We start from the raw sequence: 26,950 nt of genomic DNA, 5'->3' as shown, positions 1-26,950 counted from the left end.
TTGATTCCTCTTACATTAATATATGTATTCCTTTGTAGCGATTTCAGTGAAACTTATTTCGTAAAGTGGTGTATTTTAGTTTTGTACACTGTATTTTGCACAGTGTTTTGGTGATTGTACTCTTCATTTGCTGGGTGGTAAACTGCCTAAGAATCTTACAAGTAAGTCATTTGTTTGATGCACCAGATATGGAGATTATAACTTGTACTTCATCTGAGTAGGGTATGTGCAATGTTTTGATGCTATTGAAATCTCTGGTATGGCAGTCACTTGAAATGAGTGGAGAAAAGCCTTTCTAGAAAACAGTTTTTGTGTTTGCTTAGTGCTTTATTAGTTTTGTAGCAAGTTAGATGAGCAGAGTATGCCTGTTTGGATTTGAACTGTTGCAATTTACTGTCAGGACAGTGGCAACATTAGAACAAGGAAGACTCTTACTCTTTTGGAAGTGGTTTTGTTAATTTTCTCTGCTACCGGACAAAGAAGCCAAATGAGGGAGAAAAACTGTACCTACTGCTAGGAGGAATAACAAATGGATAGATGCCTGAAAAACAGGTTACATAAAGTAGAATTTCAGGACTCATAAATAGCAGCTTGAGGGATAGCACCTTGGGAAGAAATCTGCTCCCATGTGTTAGGTAGGAAGAGGTGACTAACGATGCTTCATGTTCACCGCTGTCTGGCTGGATTTATTTCAGCAAAATGTTTGAGGGAAGGCCCACTGAGTCTCTCCTTTTGCATTCCATAATTAATTATTCTGAACAACTTCTGTATTATCTGTCCTTTTCTTCATTTATTTTTCTAGTGTTGTTCCTACTGTGTGCCTCTGTGCAAAGCTACATTTGATCCAACTGTGAAGTTTCAGGTTGTCCGCAGGACTTGGACCAGTTTTACTATGATATCTCCAATTTTGTTGCATTTCTCAAACCAGCCCAGTGAGCTATGGATGAGCAGGTTATTACTCATGGTTGTTCCCTCCTTTTCTGTAAAAATTTGAGGTTGAAAATGTTAAGGGTGGAGTTTCCATTAAAGATCAGATAGGTACTTGCTGCAGTGGATATTGACAAAACTCCCCAATAATTTTAGAGGAAGCAATACTAGACTTCACCTTGCAAAACTTCTGCTGAATTTTTATAAAGTAATTTTTTTCAAAAATTATGTGAATCAATGTACATATTATTTTTTTCAAAATACTTTCCTCACCTGCGCAATTATTTGTCTTGATCTTTTTCCTTCCCTTCTCTCACATAAACCTGAGAAAAGCCTACTCTTCTCTTCTGTAGAGGGTTAAGAGCTGTCTGTGAGCAGTTTGAGAATGTAGAACAATCCCTCAGATTCTTTTGGTGTCAATATGTTTAGGGATAATTTAGTTTTAATATAATCTCACATTTTCTGTATTTTCTATTTTTTTTTCCACCCCCAAATACAGTTTGGGTTTTTCAACAGCCTTAGAGCTTTCTCATCATCCTTTTGGATGATGTAACCCACTTTGAAAAGTACTGACTGAGGTCATTATTTTATGAATATATTACCCCAATTAGGAGTTTAAATGGGATGCTTTCAGCTTCAAGGGAGACCAGATTACAGGCCATCTGGCAAGGCAGAACATGCATATGATCTGTGTAGCTAATACTGTAAGAACTTAAATACTTACCCTGTGCCTCAGTAGCACCCTTTGTTAGAGGATGACTGAAAGGATATTATTTGGTAGGCAGGGCCTGAGGAGTTTGTTTTGTGTAAGATCCTTATTACTGTGGTTTGGGAGAGGCCAAAGATTTTATGATTTATGCTGTTGACTCCTATAATCATTATTGCATACCTGTTCTCATGTGTTCATCTATTTCAGCTAATTTGCTAACATTTACTAATTTTTGTAAACAACCTAGTTAGGAACGCAAGGCAGTACTAAAAGTAACACATAAGTATTACTCCACTTTATTTCGTATATCTGCAGGTGAATTCATCACTTTCAAATTTTTTCCAATTCTTCTGTAGGGTTTTCCACATAAAGCATTAAGTGTCTGAGATGTCAACATTTCTGTTCTCAGAGCTCAGATTTGCAAACACCATTAAGCTGATATAATCTTTGAAAGTATTGGTCCTGCTCTATTGCTACCTCTATCCTTTTGTTCTGTCTCTGCAATGTTTTTGCTTATACTGCCATGAACACTTGCATGGCCAGACAGTGAATCAGATCAGGGAGCTGATTCAAGTTGAAACTAATCTGGTATTGGGGAAAAAAAAAAACAGTTGCTATTTGTTCTCCTTTCCACACCTCTATTTATGCAAGCACGGAAAGGAAGGTGACCTGGGGATATGAATGAACAGTCAGGTGGAAGACATGGAGGATAGCTACTTTTCATAGTAGCAGTGGTTAAAATTTTGAAATTACTCCCTTGAATTTTTATCTATTCCATGCTAGAAAACAATTTTGACTTTGAGGCTGTGATTTCCAGGTGCACTTCTCAGGTGGTGGTGGCAGCTGAAGTAGCAGTCACTGCTTGATCCAGTTCCTGTCCCCACACTGTGTCCGCATGAGGATATGCAGTAAACATGAACAACAGGGAAGTGCTCTTCTCCCTGAGGTGTGTTTTCCACCTCCTCTGCATTCCCCCAGCTGCTCAGGTTTTCTGATCTGGATTAGTCTATGTATATTTAGATGAACAGTTATGGAGATAATGGCAGAAAGAAAAGGAAACTTCTGGTTTGATGTGCATGGTCTCAGGGGATCCCGTACTGTGACAAGTTCTGCTTTGCCTTCAGCAGCCTATCTGTTCCTAAATAACTTACCCCATTTACTTTCAATTCTTATCTTCGCAGATAAGTTTCAGGAATAACAAGGCAAGTGGTTATTTTCTTCATTGCATTGATCTAGTTAACTCATTACACAAATACTCTGCTGTTAGTAATGTTTAGTGGCAAAGGTAGCAGAATGGCAGTGAGTGACAGCATTTAAAAGATTATGACAGGAAGGAGTAGTTTTTCCTAGCCCTGTACTAAGTATGATGATTATTCTCTCTGAACTCCCCAGCAGTTTTTTTCAAAATGGAGTTGGACAACTATCTTCTCTGCTTCTGCAGCTCCTCCCTACTTAATTTTAACTGTCCCTTTTGGAAGCCTGAATGCATCTTTGCCAGAAACAGAAACAGCCTCCTATCACTGTTTCATTCACAAGGAAAAGGGAAATTAAGTCAGTCATGCTAAAAAAAAAAAAAAAAAAAAAAAAAGAAAAAGTGAAAATACTAGCTATTTACACTGTTTCAAACTTGCAGCACAATGTTTTAACTATAAGAGTTCTATTTCTTGTTGTAATCTTAAAGGTTTTCATGCTAGTTTATGCTTGTGCAACTTGTGGACAGACTGCTCTAGCCTGGAAGTCTAGTACATCTGTATCTATGAAAGTAGGACAAATTGATTTTCAGAAAAGGACGAATCTTAAAATCCCACCATGAGTCTGTAATTACCAATAGCTTGAGGGAGTCAAATGGCATATCATCACAAATGTGCCCTGTTTGTTCCCATGACCTACCACCATCTTCTAAGCATGTGGTGGCATGCAATCAATTGTGAAGACTCTTTGCTGTCAGCAAATGCACATGGCAGACACCCAAATGTGATATGTCTTACCCTGAACCTTTTTTGTAGGTATTTTCTCTGCATTCTGGCTGTAGGAAGGAATTAGAGTAATCTTGTACATGCTGGCTACAGAAGGAGGCCTCAAGTAGTGAAGGCTCTGGATAAAAGATGGTTTTACCTGCTGGCATTTATGTAAAGATCAGACTTGCATCTTTTTTTATGTCTTTGGCCTGCTAGCCTTAGCAGCAGAACATTACCCGCTTGCTTGATAATGTAAACCAAAATCCTCAAGAGTTTCTACTGCATTTCACTTTGAAATATATAAGCCTATTCTGCCCAATTTCTAGAGAAAACTAATAGTAAAAATATTTGAATTAATCTTTTTTGGAAATCTGCTCATACTTGGAGAGTATAGCTGGGAAAAGTTCTCATTTTCTCTTATTGCCCAGATTCAACTACAGAATTATTTAATGGAAAAGTGAAGAAAGGGTCTGAAAGAGAGGGGTCACTTTTCGTGTGAAAGTTTGATGGCAGGAAACAAACTGTAGAGAAGTCAGTTTTGAACATACTCTAAATAATCTAGTTTTCATCCATGTCTCTCTTTAGAACCCATATTCCATTTAATTGTATGATTGAATGTGATTTTCTTTGAGTATCCAGCAATATGTTAGATCATTTTTAATATGTCATCTTTTTGGCTTGTCTGGTCTTACTGAAACTGCTGTCTCTGTAATATGCAATTATTTATTTTTTATGTACCTATTGAACAAAAATGTCAGTATGAAATGATGCAATATTTACTTGTGAAACCTTCCACAAATTTTTGAGTACAGATTGCTTTTATTGTTCAAAGTTGAATTGCAAGTATTTTAAAAAGCTGGGGGCAGGGGGAGAAAGGAATAAGGAAAAAAAATTCAGAAAGCATTTGGCATGTAAACGATAAAGTGCATTCCTTAAGACAGTCTAGTAACAGTTATTCTCCCTGAAACTAGCAAAAGTACTGAAGGATTGAAAGCCAGTTTGTTTATCAAGTAATGTGAGATATACTTGTAGAATAAACATATCCATAGTGATTACTTAATGTTGTTGATAAAATTGCTTTCATCAACTCACTTAGCTAACTTACACTATCCTGTGATAGCTGGTATCCAACAACATTTTTCCTCTTTTGAGATTGTATGTCAAAGGACATGGTTTTGTTGTACCATCTTGAGACATTTTTGTGTAAGTTACCATTAAAATCTTGATTCTCCTTTGCTGTGCCTGGCCCTAGTTTGGTTTGCCCGCACCCTTAACCAAGAGCTTGCCCTTAAGATGCAGTAGGATGCTTTGAAGGTAATCTTCTCAAACCACCTCCATGGAATAGGATATCATCCTGCCAAAGCAAAATTATTGAGGACTGTTGAAAAACCAGTCTGTATTTAGCTTGCACACTTTCTTCAGCAGCTAGGTTCAGGAGAAGTTCCAGTGAGGAGGGATCCTGAATGTAGTCAGTCAGCTGTCGTGTTTAGGGATTTGAGATCTAAACAACTCCCTTGAAGGTGGTGTTTGTTTGGCTGGAAGGGGTAGTCCTGCAATTATTATGCAAGATAATCAGAGATGTCAGGTGTAGTGGAGTTATGTTTCCATCACTTGCTGTTTCAGGCAGAGAAATTGCCATCTTGACACAGAGTATTGAGCTCAACCATGACACGGAGCAGGTCTGCACCAGTCACAGCTACCCTTTTCAGTGCTCAGCTACTGCAGTTCTGTTGCCTCCTGACTGGTAGTCCAGGTTTCCAAGTTTAGGAGTATTCCTGGAAGTTACTATGTCAGGGAGAAGGTACACAGTATTGGTGAGTAAATCCATATTTAAGAATGCAATGGATTACTAGATCTGTAAGTAGGCTTACTGATGCCAGAAAAAAGATCTTTCCCTGGCTGGGTTGTTCTTTCTACTTTGTACTGGCTCATTGGACCTTTGATAACATGTCACAACTCACCTAACTTACTAGCACATGATGTGTCTCCCTTCATGTCATCTTCTAGAGACAAGTAGTGTTTGGGTGGGCTTAGTACATCAGATAGACTGTGTGGATTGAGTAAGTACCAGACTGTGTAGAGAGAACCTGTGAATGTCTAATGCTGGGGACTGTGGGTTTGATGTAACATGGTAGAAACCATCACTGACAAAAAAGAGAGCTATTACACAGCTCCAGCTGTGGCATGCAACTCTCTCCTGTTTTCCTTCCTACAGAGCTTAGGTCTCTGGTCCTCATTTCTTTCCAGGTCAGCTGATTTCCCTTGGAATAGCCTCTCTTCTGAGATGGTGATTCTCCAACTGTTACAAACTGAAATAACGTGGGCATATATTTAAACAGATGAGAGTTCTCTCTTCAGAATGAAAAGTGTGTCATTGTTTTGTCTCCTCTTGGTGTATATGTGCTCTCCTCAAGTAGCAATCTAGCATATCTGGCTTGTTTTTTTTAAAGGTACTTCTTGAGAGGATTTGTTCTCTAACTGTGTTGCCTGAATGCAAGTGTGTCTGACTGAACACAGTTTACATGTGTGCTATTTTAGAGCCAGTTGACGCTGTTATTTTTTTTGGCAAGGGGAGATGTTGGAAAACTATTGCTTCCATATATTGTTAATCCTGTAGTAAAATGTCCAATTCTCTTATGTCTAGCAGTGGGGTGTCAGGGAGCCATTCCCTTCCCAGTGAGATTGTCTAGTGGGATTGTAATTCCATTTATTTTAGGGAAATAAGATCTACTGCTGATAAAGTAATAGTTTCCATCTGTTTAAGTAGACTGTAAAAATTTGGCAGAACTTCTTGATGGCAGACTGGAACGTAACATGTGAAAATATCTCATTTTAAAAAATTTGGCATGTCTGACTCTCACCTGTATCCAATGTATAATATATATCCTATGTATAATTACAAAGACAAGCATAACATTGCTGCCCTTGAAGCATGATCTTGCCAAAAGAGCAAACAGAACTTCCAAAACATAAAGTCAGTCCTGACATTTTGATTTTGAATTAATTGTTCTGGCCAGATTTTTTTTTTCTGAGTATAAGTGTATCAAACTTTGCTGGCAGTGAGCCAGGAAGAGTGCATTTCATGAATAGCAGTGTGATTAAAGCCAGCACAGCTTCCTCTTCTATGTTACAGGGCTGTGTTCATTTCAGTGACAGGAACGTCCTTGGGTGGAGTGTGCCATCTGCCATTTGTGTGGTTCCTCTGGGTGAGACCACAGAATTTCCCCCAGTGTGGGTAGTCACCCAGACCTTTAAAAATAGGAGGAAATAACCTGCTTGTTTATTTGTGTATTTTAATAAATTTATTAAATTTATTAATTTATGCACTTGCAGTAATTTGTTTCAAGTTTAATTAATTGGTTTTAAATTAAGGTATCTTAATATAATTGAGTATTTTTGCTTTGGAAGAACCTTTGCTTACTTGATGCTATATCCAGGTCAAATTAGAAATAAGTAAGTTGAGTATTATGCACACTGCCATCCTCTTCTTTCTGTTACTATGGGTCATTATTTTTGCATTGTGATTGGATAGAGAAAGTTGATATACACAATTGTTTTTTTAGTCTAAGTTGTGTTCTTCATAGAGCCTGATGAAGCCTACTTGTTTAAAGATCCATTTGAAGTAGATTCCTTTAATTCATACCTAAGTTTATGCAGAAAATGTTGGAGCGGCCCTGCCAAGAGGAGGCAGTTTGTTCATTTTCCACTGTTGATTATTGAAGTCCAGTTTGCATTTTCTAGAACAGATGCGGCTCTATAGCTCAGTCTAGCATTCATTACCAATGCTCACTCCTCACCTGAGGAGCAGAAATAACATCTTCTGGCTAGCTGGCAAACTGCTGCATTATTCGTATTTGCTGCAGACAGGGTTATAGGGCATCCTTTTGCAGTCACCAGTGGGAACATTTATCTGCCTTAGAAAAGAAATGAGATATCCCTACTTTATTTTACATTAGCTGTTGAATAATAACAGGAGGAAAATGTTTGGATGTTCTTTGTGGTTTAAATCTCACTCTGGTTTAAGCATGAAAGGCTTCACAACTCATTTTCAAATGTTCAGGAAATTTTTCCCTCAATTACTTGCATATAACTATCCCAATAATAGTCTTGTGTGTACAAGTTTGACCTCAACAGGAGGCGCTTGAAACATTCTTGTCCAAGGAAAAAAATCCATATCTTTTCTGAGGCTTTACTCTGAGAAGTATAAATGTTTGTTTTTGAAAGAGTGCTGCTTTAAAAAAAATTATTGGCTCTTGGAAGGTATATGTGCTTAAATGAACATACTTTTCAGTGCTGCATTTCAAAATGTAGTGCTACAGAACCAGAAATATCATCCATAGTTCTGTCTTTGGGGTTTTTTCCCTCTATGGAGTAAACCTACAGATCAAAATAGAGATAACTGAAAAGTATAGATAACAAGCATATGGTACTGTTAGACAGGCACGTGGTTTTACAAATATACATACATACATACATACATACATACATATATATATATATATATATATATATATATATATATATATATATATATATATATATATATGAACAACTTGGCAGACAAGAGAGATGCATTTTTGGGTTTTCCAATTCATACTATTTAAGAAGAGTACAGAGTAAAATTCTTCAGAGTTTTCTGTTTGGTAAAAGTTGAGTACAATTCTAGGACAGTCATTCCTACTGCTTTGCTTTTTCCATGGTAATGTATTTTCACAACTGAGCACTTGTTCCAGAATAAATACATGCAGTTAGAATTCACTGAGAGTAATTTGACCAGCCAATGTACTTACACATGCAAATACTCAAACGTTGGTATGCTTAAGTTAGTGTGCATTTTTTTTAAATGCAGGGTCACCTTTAACTCATTTATGACTGTCAGTATAAAAGATGCTAGTTCATATATTCATAGTACTGTTTTGTACTTGCAGCTTGGAGACACAAAAAGGAAATGTTTGTATTTGTCAGCAATGGCAAATAATGTGCTGTCGATCAGCTTTGTCCTTCTCTCGCAGTCACAAGGACAGGGCATCTGTAGGCCACGCTTTAGAACTCTGCGGGCTACATTTGGTCTTTGGGCTGCACGTTGAGCAATCCTCACTTAAAACCTACAAAGCAATTACCTACAACATGCTCAAAGATGAGACCTTCCAATCTTGTAAGATTATTTGGTGTCTGCTGGTTGTACTCTTAAAACACAATCACATCATTACATTCATCTAAAAAACCACCATAACTGCATTTATCGTATTTGATCATTGACCCATGAGAATTCTGCTTCATGCTCTTCAACCTGCTTCACAAAAAAGGACAACTCTGGAAACCAGCACTTCTTATCTTGTGTAAATAACTGTGAATGTGCAGTGTGTTAAAGCACAACAACAATAAGTGGGCACTGATAGGAACATGTGTTGACCATTTAGGAGAGAAAAGGTATTGATTTGCTTCTTTGTGTGCCCAATATCTTTGTGTGAAAGAGCAGGTGGCTATAAACACGGATGTATGTGTATGTGTGTCTGTAGCTATAGTTAGATTTTTTTGAGAGAGTGTTCCTGTTGGGGTTATTGGAAAACCAACTGTGTATAAAGCATTTCTGCTTTAATCTTTTATGTGCCACGGTTGGGTTTATGTGGGTTATACTCTCTATGCATTCATTGTGCACATCCAAGAAATGCCTTTCCCAAGTAGAAATGTCATATTTGTAAATGGTGGAGGGAGTGTGTTTGTGTATTTAATTATTTTTAAATGCATCAGTAGTTCCATAGAGATTGTCAGTTTAGGATTCTACAGGGTTTGTTTTATGGGATGCTGCTTTTTCTTTGTATGGCTTTCTGTTATTGTGATATTAACAAGAGAAAATGCTTTTGAAAAACAGGTAGTTAGTCACTATTAGAAATTGTTATTAACCAGATCTTGTCCTTATCAGCTTTTGCTGTTACAAAGTATGTTTTCTTACATGAAAGAGTGCCTTCTTCCAAGAGTGCACTTCATCTGCAGTTTAGAGCAATCACGTTGGTTCGGCTGCAGTTCTTTTTTCTCACCACATCTTCAGCCACTTGTTCCCATTTTCCCCCCCTACATTGATTCCCACAGTAAAGCAATTCAGAGGACTAAAGTGGCAGAAATCTAACCCAGAGAATAAATGTGCCTCCTACTTTTGCAGAAAAATTCTGAAGCAAATACTTTACACTTAAATATTTTGGTACTGAATGTTACCTTTTATCTCTGTAGATCTATGCATATTTACAACATGTAACTTAGGAAGAGTGGTGCACATTTGCATTTAGATTTCAGACTTCTCATGGCTAAGCCTTATGAGAATATTTTTGTACTTAGTACAGCTTTAAAGGAAGAATATTTATCGTACAGCTTCAAAAAGTGCTGAACCAAGTCAGGAAATATTGACAAGCTTGAACATTCAACCATATATAATCCTCTTTGTATGTTTGCATTAGAAATAAAATCTTAAAATCTTCAGTTAGATTGATCTTATGTCACATCTCTGTTATGTCTGATCCTCTTGTCTGTGTATCCTGTGCAAGTCTGTGTTGTATGTGGCTGCTGGACTTGAAATGTTACCTGAAGCTCTTTGTAAATTAAAGGCTCATTCCAGCCTAGTCATTTTTATTACCTGAGCAGTCAGTGAAAAGAAGGAGGCACCTCAAAAAAGCAGTTTGGTCCCACATATCTTGGGCACCTGCCTTTGAGAGCTGGAAGGGCCCTCTGAGGGCAGCCCTGTCTGTCTATTGGCTATAAAAGACAGTTGTGTGTTGTATCAGATGACTAGCAGGCATAGGGACACAGGTGAGGTGAGCTGGAGAGTTAATGATCTATTAGTTCCATTACAGGGGGAAAGATAAAATTGTTTTTATAGAGTGAAAGGAGAGAGATAACCACTAAAAACATGAATAACATGACTGTGAAAATAATGAAGTGGGGAGGAAGGGAGTTGAAAAAATGTAATAGCTAAGATTGCTTTTAGTTTTTGTTCAGAAATGCATTGTTTAAGATGGTGTTGAAAGACTTTGTTGGTCCTATTATTTCCAAATACTCTGATGCAAAAGATATTTTCTTTTTGAGTTTTAGGATGTTGCTAATTCAAGGTTGACAACAGGGGAGTGATCTGCATAAGCATTTGCCTATTTTACTCTAATTTCTAATTTTGAAACTGATCCCTTGAATTCTGTTTCTTACACATGCTGTGGTGGCAGAGGAAGTGAAGCATCTGCTTAGTAACCAAAGGCAAAATATGGTTTAGACTGCTCTAACTGTGATTTACAGGCAAAGAAGCAATTTTAGTTGTCAATGGGTTTCAGCAAAGGTCTCTTTAAATAATTTCTTTCTCTTCTATAAAGAAACAACACAAATAGAAGATCCCAGGAAACAATGGCGGCAAGAACAAGAGAGAATGTTAAAAGATTACCTTACAATAGCCCAGGATGCTCTCAGTACCCAGAAGGAGCTGTACCAGGTGAAAGAACAGAGGCTAGCGCTTGCACTGGATGAGTATGTACGGCTGAGTGGTGCCTACAAGGAAAAATCAAGCTCTCGTACAAGCTGTAAGTACAGTAGAGAACACAATGTAACTTCTTTGATCTCTGCCTTGCAGGGGATCCTGTTTCTCTTTAGGAGAACTTTTCAAGGTTTGCTAGGACCGTCTTGTATACTCTGGCTTTTTTAGAGTTAGCATCCCTACATTATTTATTTATTTAAGATAAATATATTCTGCTGGAGATAATCCTCTTCTCTGTGATACAATTGAACTCCTTTGAGCCATGATTTAGAACAATTGGCTCTGAAATGTATTTTATCATGCAGTTTGTTGAGACAAAGCTTTGCCAAATCTACATTCAAGGTGAATAGGATCTCTTGCCTTCCTGGCTGCATGCTGAAATGACCCTTCAGTGTTGACAGGTGTCTGCAGTAGACCAAGAAGGGAATGTGTTGCTGATTTATAAGAAGAGCAGACAGTAATTTTGTAGCATGTGTGCTGTGACCAGGGGTGGAGGATAGATACAGGGTGTTGTTCTGGGCAGGGAATCAGCATCTGGAAAAGCACTGTCAGAGGCCTGTTATTGGCCAAACACCTCTGTTAGCAGTAGTGTATGAAAGGAGCATGTACTTCTGTGGAAGAACTGAGTCTGCCAGATCTCTGAGACTTCTGAATAAATAATCTGGTTTCCTGAGATCTCCTTAGAAATTACAACTTTCAGGAAGAAAGTGATTGCAAGATGGCTCAGCTAGAAGAATAGGAACAGAGTAAGGAATAGGAAATCAGGGAGAATGAGGTTCTACTTAAGGATCCTGGGATAAGTAAAGGGGGAGAGATACCATATAGTGGTAGGGGGGAAAAGGGGGGAAATTTTGATTATTCAGTAGTTATTGCCATGCTGCAATGATGACTACTCTATAAAAGGCTAGATTTTAAAGCATTATATGTTTTTGAGAACATTGTAGGGTTTTGATCAATGTGGATTCATTCAAGGAAGGGACTAATTAGTGATCTGAAAGTACTTAAATATTTGTCCTTTTTATCTTTTTTAAAAAGTGTTTTCAGGCTCTTCATCAAGCACAAAGTATGACCCTGACATTCTGAAGGCTGAAATCTCCACTACAAGATTAAGGGTGAGAGTCCTTAACTCATGTTCATTTGGATTCTGTCTGCCAAGTTTATGATTAAAGAATAAACATAGCTTGAACTAGCAGATGTATCTTGTACCCTGGTACTGAAACCTCTTAATATTCTAATGAGATACCATTCAGAGATTTAAAATTAATTTTTAAAGCTGTCTCTGGTGCTTCCAGATAACACTTTTTAGGGAACCTTTGATAGATATTCTAATTAGATGTAGGTTTAAATAAATATTATAATTATTTTTAATTGTATGCCTTTGTTTTCTGAAGGAAGAGTAAAAATAGAAAAGTAGTAGGCTAAGGTGAGCTGCAGCTAGATGACTGTTTTTACACAATCTTTCTTCTGTGAGAAATGCATCATTAGCTGCTTGAACTGCCTCAGAAGTTTCTGTTGGTTTTAAAAATAATTTTCAAAATTGGTGCGAAACCCAAAATAGAGCAGTTCAGATCAAAGGGTGAAAGTCTGTGTTTCAATTTTGAAATTGCTATTGAACACAAATCCATTATTTGGTCAGCTACGTTCAATATGGTCAGTAACAAACTCTATAGAAAGAACTTTCATTCACAGGTTAGTCCCTAGTGATTTTATCTTGAATGGGGAAGAAATGGTGTGGAAGACATTTAAAATATCTGTAGGAATTTAATTTATTTCAGCTGTGGCATATAGTACTTTATGGATAGTCTAAACTTTCTGTAATTAATTATGAAAATAATTAGATCAAAACTCACATGTTAAAAAGACAGCACCTCACAGCACAAGTCTTCCATGTGGGCTAAAACACAGACTCTGGGGGAGCAGAAGCAGCACAAGTGACAGCATTTACTCAGCTCTTCCTTTGCCCTCTCCTGGTTTGTGCACAGAGCAGCACTCACAGAAGCCTCAGAGAGTAACATCTTCCTTCACCTGCAGTAAGAGTTGTGATTAGGAATCTAAACAATTAATGTCTGAAAGGAACTGTGGAATAGCTCATTAAACTTTTAAAACCCAGTGTAAATCAGGGATGGAATTCACTCTAAAACTCATGTCTGGATGTTGCCCTCCTGACTACACCTGTTTATCCTTACCAGTCTCGATTTGTAGTCCCTTATCCATTAAGGCAAACGAATGGTGATCAGTGAAGGAACTTACTGAAATGCTGGAGGTGGGAAGAAAAATTTTGTAAGCTCAGTAGGGGGAATCAAAGGCAGTAAGGACCCTATCAGGAACAAGAAAGAAGAAACAAGGCAATAGCTTCTTTCTAAAATTAGTGGAGCAGCAACAGATGTTTCCTTTAGCAAGGCAATCAGCAGTATATTTAGGAAATGGACAATATTGTTGAAGACCAAAACACATGATGAAATTTACAGTCATCTACATGTCAAGTGGGGAAAATTCGGGCATGGTGCTATGCTCACTCATTAGCATTGACTGCAGATCTAAATATTGCTCACCAAGGTGAGAGTCAGGTATGTTTATCACAGTAATTTGCTTTTTGGAGGTGCTTTCCTCTCTTCATTGTTTGTTGAGTCAAGGAGCCTAATATCTTGCTGGTTCCCAACACCTGATTTATTGGCATTGCATAGTCCTGCATACGTGCCTAAAATAGGTGACCTGAATCTTGTCTGCAGAGTTTAGAAGGGTGCAGTCCAAGAGTATCTGTATCAGCATAAAGTGTGTGGTCATCCAAAGCCACTGGATATGAAAATTGAGATAAGAAAAAGTGGAACCCTGTGATGCTAGGGCTGGAGAGTGGTTGTCATGGAAGATGGCAAGAGAGGTATGGCTATTACCACAGTTTACCCTTATTTGAATGTTTGAAGATGCTTGCTAATGCGCTAGCTTTGGGCATTTTGCAGTATATGCATGCATGGACTTAATGAGAAACAAAGTCATTAGTAAGCTGCCAGCCAGCTACTTAGATTTTCCACTTTGTTAGATCAGTTGTACTAAACCTATTTCTTTGTCTGACAGTATCTGAGGCTTACTGGTATCATCAGGTTAATGGTGGCTGGAGGGGGGAACAGCATTCGAGGAAGTTCTGAATTGGCCTTTGGCCTTTTCCTTGTTAGCTCTGTGTAATGGCCACGTGTGTGGAGTCTTCTGGATACATAAACTGCCTGTTGTGCAATAGGTCATGGAGAAAATATGACAGAAATCAGACACCTGTTAAATGAAATAAGGAGAAGAAATATTTTTATCACCAGACTAAAATTGAGGGATTGCATCCTGCAGTAGACTTTTTGAGTGGGGCCATTTGGGGTCTTAATTAGCAATCAGCAAGATAACTCAAACAGCACAAAGCATATGTGATCACAGTAAATTTTATGCACATGCAGCAAGTGAGGTAGGAAATGCACTTTTATAAAATAACAAGGGGTGGAGGGACTGGGGAAGATGGCCATGTTGTTCCATTAGGATTTGAGTGCTGGGAATAGAAAGGGGTTAGCACAGAGCCTGCTTGAAGATGTGGTTACGAGTAGGAAAGAGAGATCTGTCAGATGACTGAAGATGATGTGCAGATGAGGGTGAATGTTAGAAAAAATGAAGAGTGGTGAAAAAGCAGGAATTATATGAAAGTTTTGAAGGAGAAGACAAGGAGCCTAAGAATAGTTTAATGCAGGGATGATGCAGTAAACACAGAGGCTATATTACAATGTAGGTCACATCCTTCTAGGATAATGCACCCAACTCACATTTCTTGATAATGAAATGATGATGAAGTACAGCAGAGGACACACAGAAGATGATCTTGAGGAAAAATGTAAGAGTTTATGAGAGATCCAATCTGAGTTGAAATCAAGTATGCCTTCTGTTATTAATATAAATACACATTTCTGATTTTGAAGGAGACAGAAAAATTCAGACTTGTTTCATATTTTACACATCACTTTAGCTGGAACACAGAGGTGATATCTGTTCATTTTCCTTAACCTTCATCAGAACACTTGAGAAATTATTCTTTGAGTTTTCATACTAGTCAAGGAGAAAATAGCTGAGGAGCACTGAATGTATACTTGGAGAAATTGTCTATTTGTCATGCTTACTATTCAGTATGGTCAAAATAAAAACAGTTTTCTGTCAAGTAAAGCAACTAGTGATGATAATATGATAGTTTCCAAAAGCCTGAACATAACTCCTCATCCAGAGAACAGATTTGGCTTTGAAGAAAATGGAGATTAAAAGCATTTTATTTCTGTCACAGAAAATACATTAGCCAGAAACTGCAAGATGGAATGTTGAAGTATCATTCACAACCCCCTACAAAGACTGAGTAAATCACTAGCTATTTTAGAAATGTAAAGCATTTTAAGTCTCTTGGAGAGCTGCAGCAGCTGCTGGTGCTGAGCACTTTTAGTTACCTGGCATGCTGAGAATCATACTTTTTAAAAAAAAATCAATCTTTAAAATTATTATTATTTTTATTTGAAGAATATCAGCAAGTAGGAAGTCTAAGGGGATATGGATACAAAATATCTTTAAGACATATTTTCAAATTCATTTCAGTAAGTTCATGATATTAGTATAATAAATTTTTCAAGAGTTGAATATCTGAGGAGCTTATAAAAACAAGCAAGAATTTTACAGAGGTGACAGCAGTGGACTTCTGGCTTTTCCTTTTTTCACCTTAATGATTGGAAAATCAGAAAGCCTAACAATATCTGGCTAGTATATAGAATTCAAATTTGCCAGCTGTAGATGTATAAATACCAAAATCTTGGACTCCACACTTGAAGGAGGCATTTGTCTCTATGGGTATGTTGATGATTAATTTGTGTTTAAGTACATTCATTTTTAGGTGGTTCCTAAAACTTTGTTTCATACATTTGGGAAATATGACATTGAAAATTAAATGGAGGATTTTTAAATTTAATCTTGATTAATAAATATTTTGTAGTGTACTCATATCTGCTGACATCTCAAATAGCAATATTAAGGTTAAAAAGAATTGACCATGCAGATTTAGGGAAAAAAGGGAATAGACAATGTCCAAATGTCCAAAGACATTTTTATTAAATAGGCACATACATTTGTGATTCGCATGTCTTTAGTGATTGTTGTATTTGGATTAAATAAGTGTGAATTATGTATTTTGGGATCCAGTGTCTGTAAAGCTTTAAAAGAATGGATGGTTCCTAGCGAAAAAAAGAGTCCATTTTGTCTTTTACAGTGCAAATGACTGAACAGCTTCCAGGAATTATAAAGTGAAAATATAATAAAACTAAAAGTAAACAGGCATGTCCCTGTAGGACAGTTGGAATGCATGCTTAACAAGTGAGAAGTAAATTACTTGTTAAAGTTCTCTCAGGTTTAATAACACAGTGTGGTATCAATACAAATAAGGAATGTGATTTAATCTGCTTGTGTCCCTTTAATACTAAAGCATGTTGCCCACAGACATCAGGAAGAGATAAGACCCTTTTTTTTAATGTGTGTCAGTAGAGCAATTTACTCTTCTTCTCTCATCTGATGTAGTGCATACTTTAATTGTTTAAAACCATGTGTTCCATCGTTTAACAAGAGGAATTTTCTAACTCTTGCTTTGATTTAACACACAAGGTTAAGAAGCTGAAGAGAGAACTCTCTCAGATGAAGCAAGAGCTGCTGTACAAGGAGCAGGGCTTTGAAACACTGCAACAGTGAGTAAATTAAAATAGTAGGAACTGACTTAATTCAGTCACCTGATTTCTTTTCTTTGACATGGAATTGAATCTGTTTTATCTGAGAGAATTACTGTGGAGAAAAAGGAGAATCTAATAACTCTGTTAGGAAATGGGAAATCTGCAGAAATGGAAACCCTTTTGTGCAAGTTAACATAAGAAATTTGTCTCCCCTCATTGTTTTTTTCATGAGGTAGCTTGTGTTACAAAGAGGAGAAAAAAAGGCAGTGGTCAGGGGTCCCAAGGACAAAATTAGCTGCTTTGTGTGTCTGATTTAAATTTTCCTTTTAATTTTTGAAAGGTACTTAGGTCTTTCTTTCCTCCTTCCCCACCTATGAACTCAAAAGAAAGAGAAAGGTGCTGCTCTTGGAGGTACAAACGGTACACAACTCTGCAGGGTTGGAAATTAGCCACAATTTGAGGATTAGAGACCCGCCTTTCTTTGTTCCAGTTGCTGGGATGCCTGGTGTCCAAAGGGCTGATGCTAAACTGGGTGAGCTTTCTGGGTATTTAACCACTTAGATTAGGGAATTAATTTTTTTTTCAGTCTAAGATCTCCCTGCTGCTCCTGCCTTACAACATTAGGCCCTAAAATATTAAATGTTACTGGAACTGTCACCATAAAGAACTTGCTGCACAGGAAACCTTGCTAACAAGTGTGTTTTCTTGAGTAATGTGCAGAGGAATTTATTAATGCTAGCTGTTTTCCATGTTGTGGTATGCACCTGTACACTAGGGATACACTGCCACAGTAAAATGCTGAGCTGCTTGCCCTTAGTACACTAGTTCCAGTAGCAGAAGCAATTCTCAGCACATTAGGAAGATGCCAGTTAAATCTCTGTCCTCCTTCATTTTGACTAAAACAAAAATGTAAGATTTACCTGTTATTTAAATATATACAGGTGAGCAAGGATAGTTGAATTGAACCGTGAATCAGATCTCATTTGTAGTAAAATTTAGAAAAAAGACATATTGATTCTAAAGCTTAAGGTAATAAAAACTCATGCTGCTGTCCCAGGATTAAAGGTTAGCCAATCATGCTGGTTTTATTATATTAATTCAACAATGAAGTATTGTTTTAAAGCAGCTTGCTCACAAGCCATTTTGATAGGAATCCAAAGCTTGTTTCAAAAACTGTCAACAACATTCGACAGAAACACAATGGACGTTTTTAAAATCCAGTCAGCCACTTTCAAACAGTACTAATCCCATTAATTTAAAACAGGATGATGGAATATCTTATAGATCCTTCTTGTCTATCTTAATTATATACAGAATAAAGCAATTTATTAATCTTCAGAAGTAGCAATTTGAGTGTGGTATGTCATATTACTAGACAGCATGTGGTGATTTACCCAACTGTTCATTCATGATCCCAATTGTTAGTCTATCCTGTATCTATTTGACCTTAGCAACCTGGTAAGCTACTGAAAATTGAGAGTTGTCAGACAGTAAGTGCCTGCTTATGAAAGAGTTTGAGGAACTTTCAAGCTAAAATAAATATATCCTTGAATAGGAACGACTGCCAAGTCACAGAGGTAATTTCCTTACACAAATGCCATTTAGTTTTCACAAAAATTGGAATGCAGAGAAAGGAGAACAGACACGCTCACAGCTTTACAGACTACTTTAGAACTTGGATATTTTTGTAACCAAAACTTTAAGAAAAATAGAATACAGTTACGGGTGTTTTGTACAAATTGCTGTTCTTGCTGGGGATGCTCATGATCACCTCTGGTTTGTTCTTTCCTCACTCACAAGGCTGTTAACTTCCAGCAAAGATAGTGCATGATGATAAAAACCAGAAAACCAATTGTACTATACAATAATGTATTCTCTACTAAATGCTTGATTTTTATCAAGATGGCTGTTGGTTGGTTTTAATTTTTGAAACACAGCTGCACTGCAATCATTTCCATGATGCTATGAAATACTCTGTTAAAGTAGAGACCAGAGAAATCTGTTTACAAATTGTAGTTCTGGAAGGAAATATGGAAATACAAAAATTAATCATCTTTTTATCTCTAAGTTTAGGGTAGCCTTTTATTATTTTCAGGTTACAGTTTCTAAAATCATTGGTAGTTCAAGAATTTAATGAATTGTCCAATCTATGACATATGGTATTAATTATCCAGAGATTTTGTGAATAAAGAGAGCCTGGTGACTGGCTAAGCAGAACAGCTGTTCCAGACAGCTAATGCCCAGGATTAGGGTGAACTAGAGGGAAGCTGAGACAAGAATGGTGCTGGTTATGTTTCTGCTCAGAAAGGCTGATTAGTACCAAAAAGCCTGTCTGCCTGTGTCCCAGTGTGGGTTTGAGTGGAAGGATACTACTTGAAATAAATTCTGCTTCTGTAAGGAGCACAAACAGTTATTGCTATGAAAGGTGTATCCAAAAGCTGTTTTATGCTACAGAGAGTTATGGTGGGAATAGGAATTTTGGCAGTATTATCAGCAATAACTCTTTGACATTTTTGCCAAGGATTAAATTGTATTTGAATGGAGATTTCAATGTCATTTTTCCTTTCCATGTCTGTTGAAAGAAATGGTATCTCACCTCCTTCCCTTCTGTTCTCTAACTCTGCTTCCGCCTGAAGTAGAACAGCAGAGATACTAGTATGGTTTCCTCTGTCTGCTATTAATATTCTCTCCTTCCACAGAATTGACCAAAAAATGTCCAGAGGCCAGAGCGGGTATGAGCTGTGTGAGGCCAAAGCCATCCTGAAGGAGCTGAAGTCCATCAGAAAGGCGATCAGCTCAGGCGAGAGAGAAAAACAAGATTTAATGAAGGTATTTTGATTGGGTAATGGAAGTTCTGTGTGGATTTGTTTTAACATGACTCACTTCCCTGATGATAAATACTTTGCATTTTATACTTTTAAGGGATTCTCAAAACTCTTTGAGCCAAACTAGTATTAAAATTAATTTTCTGAAGCCTGCGACATTCCTACTTCAAAAAGCTGCTCTGTGTCAGAGCATATAGGTTTTTTTGGAACTTGAATGTAAGGTACGATGCATATGTTACCCCTAAAGCACAATTTAGAATAATGGACAAAGTTGATATATTCTGAGATGCCTGACCTTTTTGTAAATCAATGAAAGTTTTCCTAATCTAAATTGTCTTATTTCCATTTTTGAAAGCAGATTTCCTTTTTGGTTTTTGGTTTTGTTTTTTTTTTTCAGAAAAAAATCATAATTGGTTGATAAATTAAAAAACACAAAGTCCCAAAACAGACACAAACCCAAATGATTAGCTTTTACATTTTCACGTGTGTTGGTCACCCTTAGTGTCTCCTACCAATGGCTTGATTAAAAGGATGGGTGGCTTAATGTGAAATAAACCCAGAATTTTCATTGTAGAGTCTTTTATGTAAATATCTTTTGAAGATAAACTGGTATAAACATGGTAAAGTGCAAATGAACTTTCATGCCACTTCCTTCTCTAATTCCTGGACAGAGTCTTGCAAAGCTGAGGGAAAAATTCAGTGTTGACCAAACCACTGAAACATCTGAACCAGACTTGAGTTCCAGCTCTGTAAACTCACAGCTATATTTTCCTAGACAAACTCTGGATGCAGGGTCTCAGACTGACATTTCTGGTGAGGTGAGCTTTTTTTTTTAAATTTTGTCCAGTGTAAAGAGAAATCTGAATGAAGAGGGAATGCTACTGTTAATGGAATTGGAATCAAATGGTTGTTCACTGCTGCAGATAACATATATATGTATACTTGTTTCACAGAATTATTTAGAATCACTCACACTTGAATTACTTTTCTGATTTTTTTGCCCTTGAATTTTAAATCAAGATTCAGGTGAACTTTATACATTCGTCATGAAGCATTTATGGAAAATCTGATTTAGTCAAATGGTTCTAGTACAGTGAAGATCAGGAGGAGAAGTGGATAGTTTTGTTTTTTGTTTTTTTTTTCAGTCTGTCTATGGGGTATGTTTCACCTTACAGACCTATTGAATATGAAGATGAATTAAAAAAAAAAATCAGGAAAAAATATCTCAGAATTCAAATGCACAATTTCATTTCACACAGCTGAAAATAAAACCCTGTTTCACTGATATTATATTTTACATACATAGAAGTCTGTTTAATTTTGATACCTTCTTTGAAGCTAAGTTTGTAAGAAAGAGAGTGCACAAGATTTTCCAGATAAAGAGCTTGCCTATGTTTTGTAACAGATTTATTAAAGTCTAACTTTGAAATGCACTGTCATAGTTCTAAATTTTGAGTTCAACAGAATTCATAGTAGATCAGAATTTTCAGTGCAGTCGCTGTAAGAATTCTTTGAAAATGCTCTGTCTTTACTTTGATGGAATATTGGTGCTTGACAGTACAGCAGCTAAAACTTTATTCAGTGGCTCAGGAGAAAACAGCACTGTTTTGTACAGCAGGGTAGATGAGAACTAGGCATTTAAGAGCAAGTGTGGGGCTGGCTGCAGGGGCAGGGCAGTAGTTTTATTTTTCTTTAAGTTGTAATTTTTCTAGCTTTTGCCTGGGTTTTGTTGGTTCATTTAAAAGCTTTGCACGGTAACAAGGCTGCTTTTTTTGTTTGTTTGGTTTTGTTCCCTCGATAGATTGGAGCAAGAAGTAGATGGAATTTAGCAGAGAAGGTCAGACTCAGTCTGCAGTACGAAGAGGCCAAGCGGAGGTAATGGGGTCGGTGGGAGTGTGCGGCCGCAGCACCGGGCAGGGAAGCTCCGGTGCCCGGGGAGCTCCGGTGCCCGCGGGGCGGGGGAGCTCCGGTGCCCGGGGAGCTCCGGTGCCCGCGGGGCAGGGGAGCTCCGGTGCCCGGGGAGCTCCGGTGCCCGGGAAGCTCCGGTGCCCGGGGGGCTCCGGTGCCCGGGGAGCTCCGGTGCCCGGGAAGCTCCGGTGCCCGGGGAGCTCCGGTGCCCGCGGGGCAGGGGAGCTCCGGTGCCCGTGGAGCTCCGGTGCCCGGGGAGCTCCGGTGCCCGGGGAGCTCCGGTGCCCGCGGGGCAGGGGAGCTCCGGTGCCCGGGAAGCTCCGGTGCCCGCGGGGCAGGGGAGCTCCGGTGCCCGGGGAGCTCCGGTGCCCGCGGGGCAGGGGAGCTCCGGTGCCCGGGGAGCTCCGGTGCCCGGGGAGCTCCGGTGCCCGCGGGCGGGGGAGCTCCGGTGCCCGCGGGCGGGGGAGCTCCGGTGCCCGGGGAGCTCCGGTGCCCGGGGAGCTCCGGTGCCCGGGGAGCTCCGGTGCCCGCGGCTCCAAGGCCGTGCTCGCAGCGACACCCAGCGGGCGGCACCGTGGCGCGCCCTGCCGGGGACTGCAGCGCCCGGAAACGCTGCGGCTGTTCTTTAGTGCTAAACTGGATGTGTTGTGAAACAAAATTAAAACACTGACAAATTACTGGCTGTTCCAGGATTGAGGGAATAGAGTGAGCTGGCTTTCTGAGGAAAGCAGTCGCCAAGTTATTTATGTCCATTATATCCTTCTTCATGATCATAATTTCACTTTATTATATCCCCCGAATGCTCATCAGTTTTAGAGTTGTTTTGGACTTCCAGTGCAGATTTAGTAGGCTTAATTATTTCTTTTTTTCCCTTGGGACTTTAGATAATTTAAAAACTTGTTATCACTATGGGTTGGCTTTTTTTTTTCGTTAGTTTAACTTGAGGAGAAAAGAAGGCAGGAACTGCTCTGCTGATGAATGTGGAATGCCTTTCAAAAAAAATTCTGTGGTGCTTGCCTGTGAAAGTGGTGCTATCTTGATGGATTTCCACAGCACTGAAAAATGGGCATCAGAAAGCAGAACATTCAGGGTTTGAATGACATCTTCTGGTGCACCAGAAGTGCTGCATAATACTGGGGCAAGATTTACTACTGGGATACTACTCTTGTGTAGTATTATTTTCTAATACTTGTCGGCAAATTATTTCTCAGCTATTCAGAAGCCTTCCTGCTTTTGTTGTGCAGGTTCTTTGTAATTTCAGGGAAATAGAAATCTAAGCACTATTCTGCACCCAAAGTTTTGGGGTTTTTTACTATGAAAAACTAAACAAAACAACAAAATAAAAAATAGCATTTTTCCCCTGATGAAAACTGTGCCTAGAATGCCATTTAATCTGAGATTTAAATATTATTTCAGTTGGAAAACTGTGGCGTGATCATTTAAAAAACTACAAAAATAAATTTGCAACTTAGAAGTACCAAGTAATGGCTTAGTTGTTTTTAGGTTTTAAAGGCAGGAGCCTGCATGACTGTTCTTTTGGCTAATTTCAAATGTATACTTCCTCCTACAGTGTACTAGATACCATCCTTACCAGTAACAACAGTAATTCTTTATATGCTCATCATGGATCATAAAACCTCATTGTATAATCAACACATTCATCAAAGAACACCAAGGCTATTGTGTTTGTTCAACATTGAACATGTATGATTTTGGCTCAGAATCATCACATACATAATGTTAATTGTCAGGTGGTCACTTAGATGGAGATAGGTGACATTGTTTCTCAGCATAATTGATCCAGAACCTGATAACCCTCTGTTTTGGCCGTGTCTTGATACCAAGAAGTCTCAGCATTGCATTTTATCTTTCTTTTGTAGGAACAAAAAAACTTTTTGAAGTAAGTCAATTTGCCACTTCTGTTTGGGGCATGAGGAAAAGAAAAAAAGGAGAAACAGTACAGTGCTCAGAGTATGGAGTACTGCAGCACAGGATCTTTCTTTCTCACAAATTACATAGCCAAGAAGATGGGTTGAAATTTCAGTGTATGTAACTTAGAATAATGAAGATACATACCAGTTTGCACATGAAGTTCAGTACCTAATTATACCCCTCCTCCAAGTATTGTGGGCAGTGTAACCATCACTGTAATTTAATAAGTGTTGACCATCTTCTCTGAAATACTAAATGTGCAAATTCTCAATTATTTTGTGGTAAAATAGTTAAGATGAAGAGAGGATCTTGTAAAGAGGATCTTGTAAGTGAATATCTCTACTTGAAAATTATCAGATAATTTAGACATTGCTTAGCCATCAGAATGTCTTGAAGAGGTGGAATGTTCATAGCTATGCTGAAGTCAGCTGCAATTGTTATTCAAAAAGATCTGAAACTGCATGCTGACAATCATATCCTGATGTAGAGAAGATCTGGCTAATATTCCTTTATGGCCAGTCCCTGACCTCCTAGTATTAACAAGTGGTGATGGATTCTGAATAGGGGTAGGATGAAATTGAAAAGGGAGAGAAAAGAAGAAAGAGCAAGGAAACAAGCAAACATCACCAGCCCTGGCCCCAGCATCAATCCATCTGATGAGGCATCCAAGGTCCTGGGCCACCTGTATGGGTACCTTTTTATACCCAAGCTTTCCCTGCCCTGAAGTTGCATTTCTCACTTTCTGTGCAAATTAGCTGTCATGAGCTGTTCTTCCAGACCTTTCTGGAAACAGGTTGAGGGCTTTAGGAGCTTTGGTGGTCTTGACCTCTCCCGCACCCGCCCCGCAATGGGAACAGCAGTTGCACAAACTCAAACTGTTGAGTTCATCTCTTTTCTCTGTAGGTAGCTACTGTTGGCCTTTTCCTTTAATTGTTTAGAAGAGCAACGCTTTTGTCTTAAGATTTGCTGAAGTGAGCACCTTGCTGTGATGCACATTCTTTCACCATGGCCATGTCTGTTTCTGAGGAGCCATCAGCCTCCCACAGCGCAGGAGAAATCATCATACTCATGAATGAGTAAAGCATGGTGCCACTGCTATGCTACCAGACAGATTGCTTTCAATAAAGCTTTTAATACCATCATGACTTCTACTTGAACTGGAAGAGGAGCAACTAATTTTTAATGCATGTCCATGTTGCTGCTGGCCTTGATATGTGGCTTGATTCTCTGGCATATCTGCTTTCTTGTGAAACAAAACTAAAAATAGGGCCTTGAGTATAAAATGTTGTTATATCCTGATACATTTCAAAATACTGTATCACTTGTCTCTTTCGTGGGCTTTGTGTACTGTGCTGGACTCAAGTAAATCTGCTTTGTTTTATTTTAGCATAGCTAATTTGAAGATTGAACTCTCTAAGCTAGATAGCGAAGCCTGGCCTGGAGCACTGGATGTGGAAAAGGAAAAACTGATGTTAATCAATGAAAAAGAAGAGCTTTTAAAGGAGCTTCAGTTTATTACAACACGCAAACGTACTCAAGACGAGCTAGAGCAGCTAGAAGCAGAAAGGAAGAGGCTTGAGGAAGAGCTGGTGTCTGTGAAAAGCACACCCAGTCAAGCACTCACTGAAAGGTAAGTGGCTGCTTTTTGCTAATATGAAATGCTGCTTTCTGCCATCGAACCTTTGTACTCATTGCAGGCCCTGAACTATGCCTTGATGGGCTGTTTTCCTTCAGTGACTGTTCTATGTAGGTCTTAATTAAATTTGTTATTAGCCCAATGGGCAGAAAAACAAAGAAGTCTTTAGTACTATGAGATAATGTGAACACCCTGTATCTGCTCTGCAGTATCAGTTGCTCTGCATTTGTTACCAGCATGAAAAAATGCCTGTGACAGATGTTAAATAACTGAGGAATGTCAACACACCATGGGAAGGCAATACATCATTCACTCTTTTCTGATAATAGCTGTAAACTGTTTGAACTCAGGTTACAAAGATTATCTTGATTGTTGTAATATCTGAAGCCTTTCATTGTGAGTTCTATTACGCACAAAAATGAAACCAAAAGGGAGAAAACCCCAAAAAGTTCAGATGAGAAGGATAATTGCTGCAAAGCTTTCCTAACTTGCTGCTACCTAACTAGTAAGTGAAGCTACTCTCCCAATAAATGGTTTTAGCCATATTCGGAGTTTGAGAAAATCAAAGCTGACTGTCACAGATGGACTTTTCATCAGCTCTAAGTGGAAATAAATTTAGAGGCACCTCTAGCCCACGTAAAATGCAATAAACACAAAATGTCATTGTGTGTATCAGTGTAGTATGCCTTACCTGAAGTAATACAATCAGCATTGTTTGGCTTTCTTACTTCCCTCTATTAGGGAGCACCTGCTGTTGCTCCAGCATGCTGTATGGCCAGATTCCTGTCATAGGGTTAGAAGCTGAGTCCTAAATTGTAGCTGAGCAACAAGGAAGTTTTTTTGTTTATGAAGTACAGATGTGTGTATTATGCAAGATTTTTAAAAATATTTTTAAACTTTATAATAGTTTAAACTGCACTATATTAATAATACAAATATGTTTTAGAAGAGGGGAACTATGTTTTCACATGAGAAGCTACCTGTCTAAGGTAAATTGAAGCTAAGATTTTGATAATATGCTGTTGTATAGCTAAATCTTGACTTAAGCTATAAATAAGTAGCTGATGTCTGAATCTTGTGGTTTGGGTTTGCTTCCATGCCAGAGTAAGTTCTGCACCTGACTGTTCTCCCATGTCAGATGCCAAACATGTTAGGTGCTGAACTTGGAGTACCAAGGGCAAGTAAAATTGTCCCCCATTGTCAAAAAGAAATGACTTTTCCATGCATAGTGACAGAATGAGTTGTTAGAGCTTCCTTCCCCCCCCTCTTTTCCTCAGTCTTTTTTCCTTTGATTTTTAATCCTGAAAATATGGAGTGTTTGGGCTTTATTTCCTGAAGTTAATGTACAGTATGTTGTGTACTGCTGCTTGAGGTAGCACTTACCTCAACCAGCAGCTGGATTGATTTTTTTTCTCTAGCTTCTGGATTGCTTTTTTGTTATTCCAGTGAATCTCCCGTGAATTTTAACTTCAACTGTTTATATTAAAACTGTCTCCTTTGATGATTTCAGAGCACATAAATTCTCTCACACAAGGCTATTTTGAGGATTATTTCTGGTTTGTCTACTATAAACATAAAGTAAATCTTTTTCAGAAGGGTTCAGATGTTGAAACTTTTTCTGAAATGTAAGTTTTAAGAAAATACATTTAATTGTATCAGATCAATCAGCAGGATTTTGTTTCTTGGAGATGAGGGAGGTTCTCCTCTGCATTCTCAGTGGAGGAGCCCATGCCATCTTCAAAATATTGTGCTATTGTTACATTACCATTTTCTTCTATGAGGTTTCATGAATGCCTTCAGTTTACAGTGTTTTCACAGGTACTGA

General features: G+C 38.3%; 1 protein-coding gene across 1 annotated transcript in view; it reads left to right on the top strand.

Annotated features, from left to right (window-relative positions):
- The window catches only part of WWC2 (WW and C2 domain containing 2), a 95,572-nt gene that overhangs the window by 36,127 nt on the left and 32,495 nt on the right, over positions 1-26,950 (top strand). The window contains exons 3-9 of the mRNA XM_021545461.3: positions 10,947-11,150; positions 12,140-12,216; positions 16,763-16,842; positions 19,524-19,653; positions 20,321-20,467; positions 21,451-21,524; positions 24,877-25,119. Coding sequence (XP_021401136.2) covers positions 10,947-11,150; positions 12,140-12,216; positions 16,763-16,842; positions 19,524-19,653; positions 20,321-20,467; positions 21,451-21,524; positions 24,877-25,119 — 955 coding nt within the window. The remainder of the gene's footprint in view (positions 1-10,946; positions 11,151-12,139; positions 12,217-16,762; positions 16,843-19,523; positions 19,654-20,320; positions 20,468-21,450; positions 21,525-24,876; positions 25,120-26,950) is intronic.

The sequence above is a fragment of the Lonchura striata genome, chromosome 4 (genome assembly GCF_046129695.1).
Source record: "Lonchura striata isolate bLonStr1 chromosome 4, bLonStr1.mat, whole genome shotgun sequence".
NCBI classification, from domain to species: domain Eukaryota; kingdom Metazoa; phylum Chordata; class Aves; order Passeriformes; family Estrildidae; genus Lonchura; species Lonchura striata.
The sequence above is the reverse complement of the archived record's forward strand: the minus strand, read 5'-3'. Positions and strand labels throughout refer to the sequence as shown.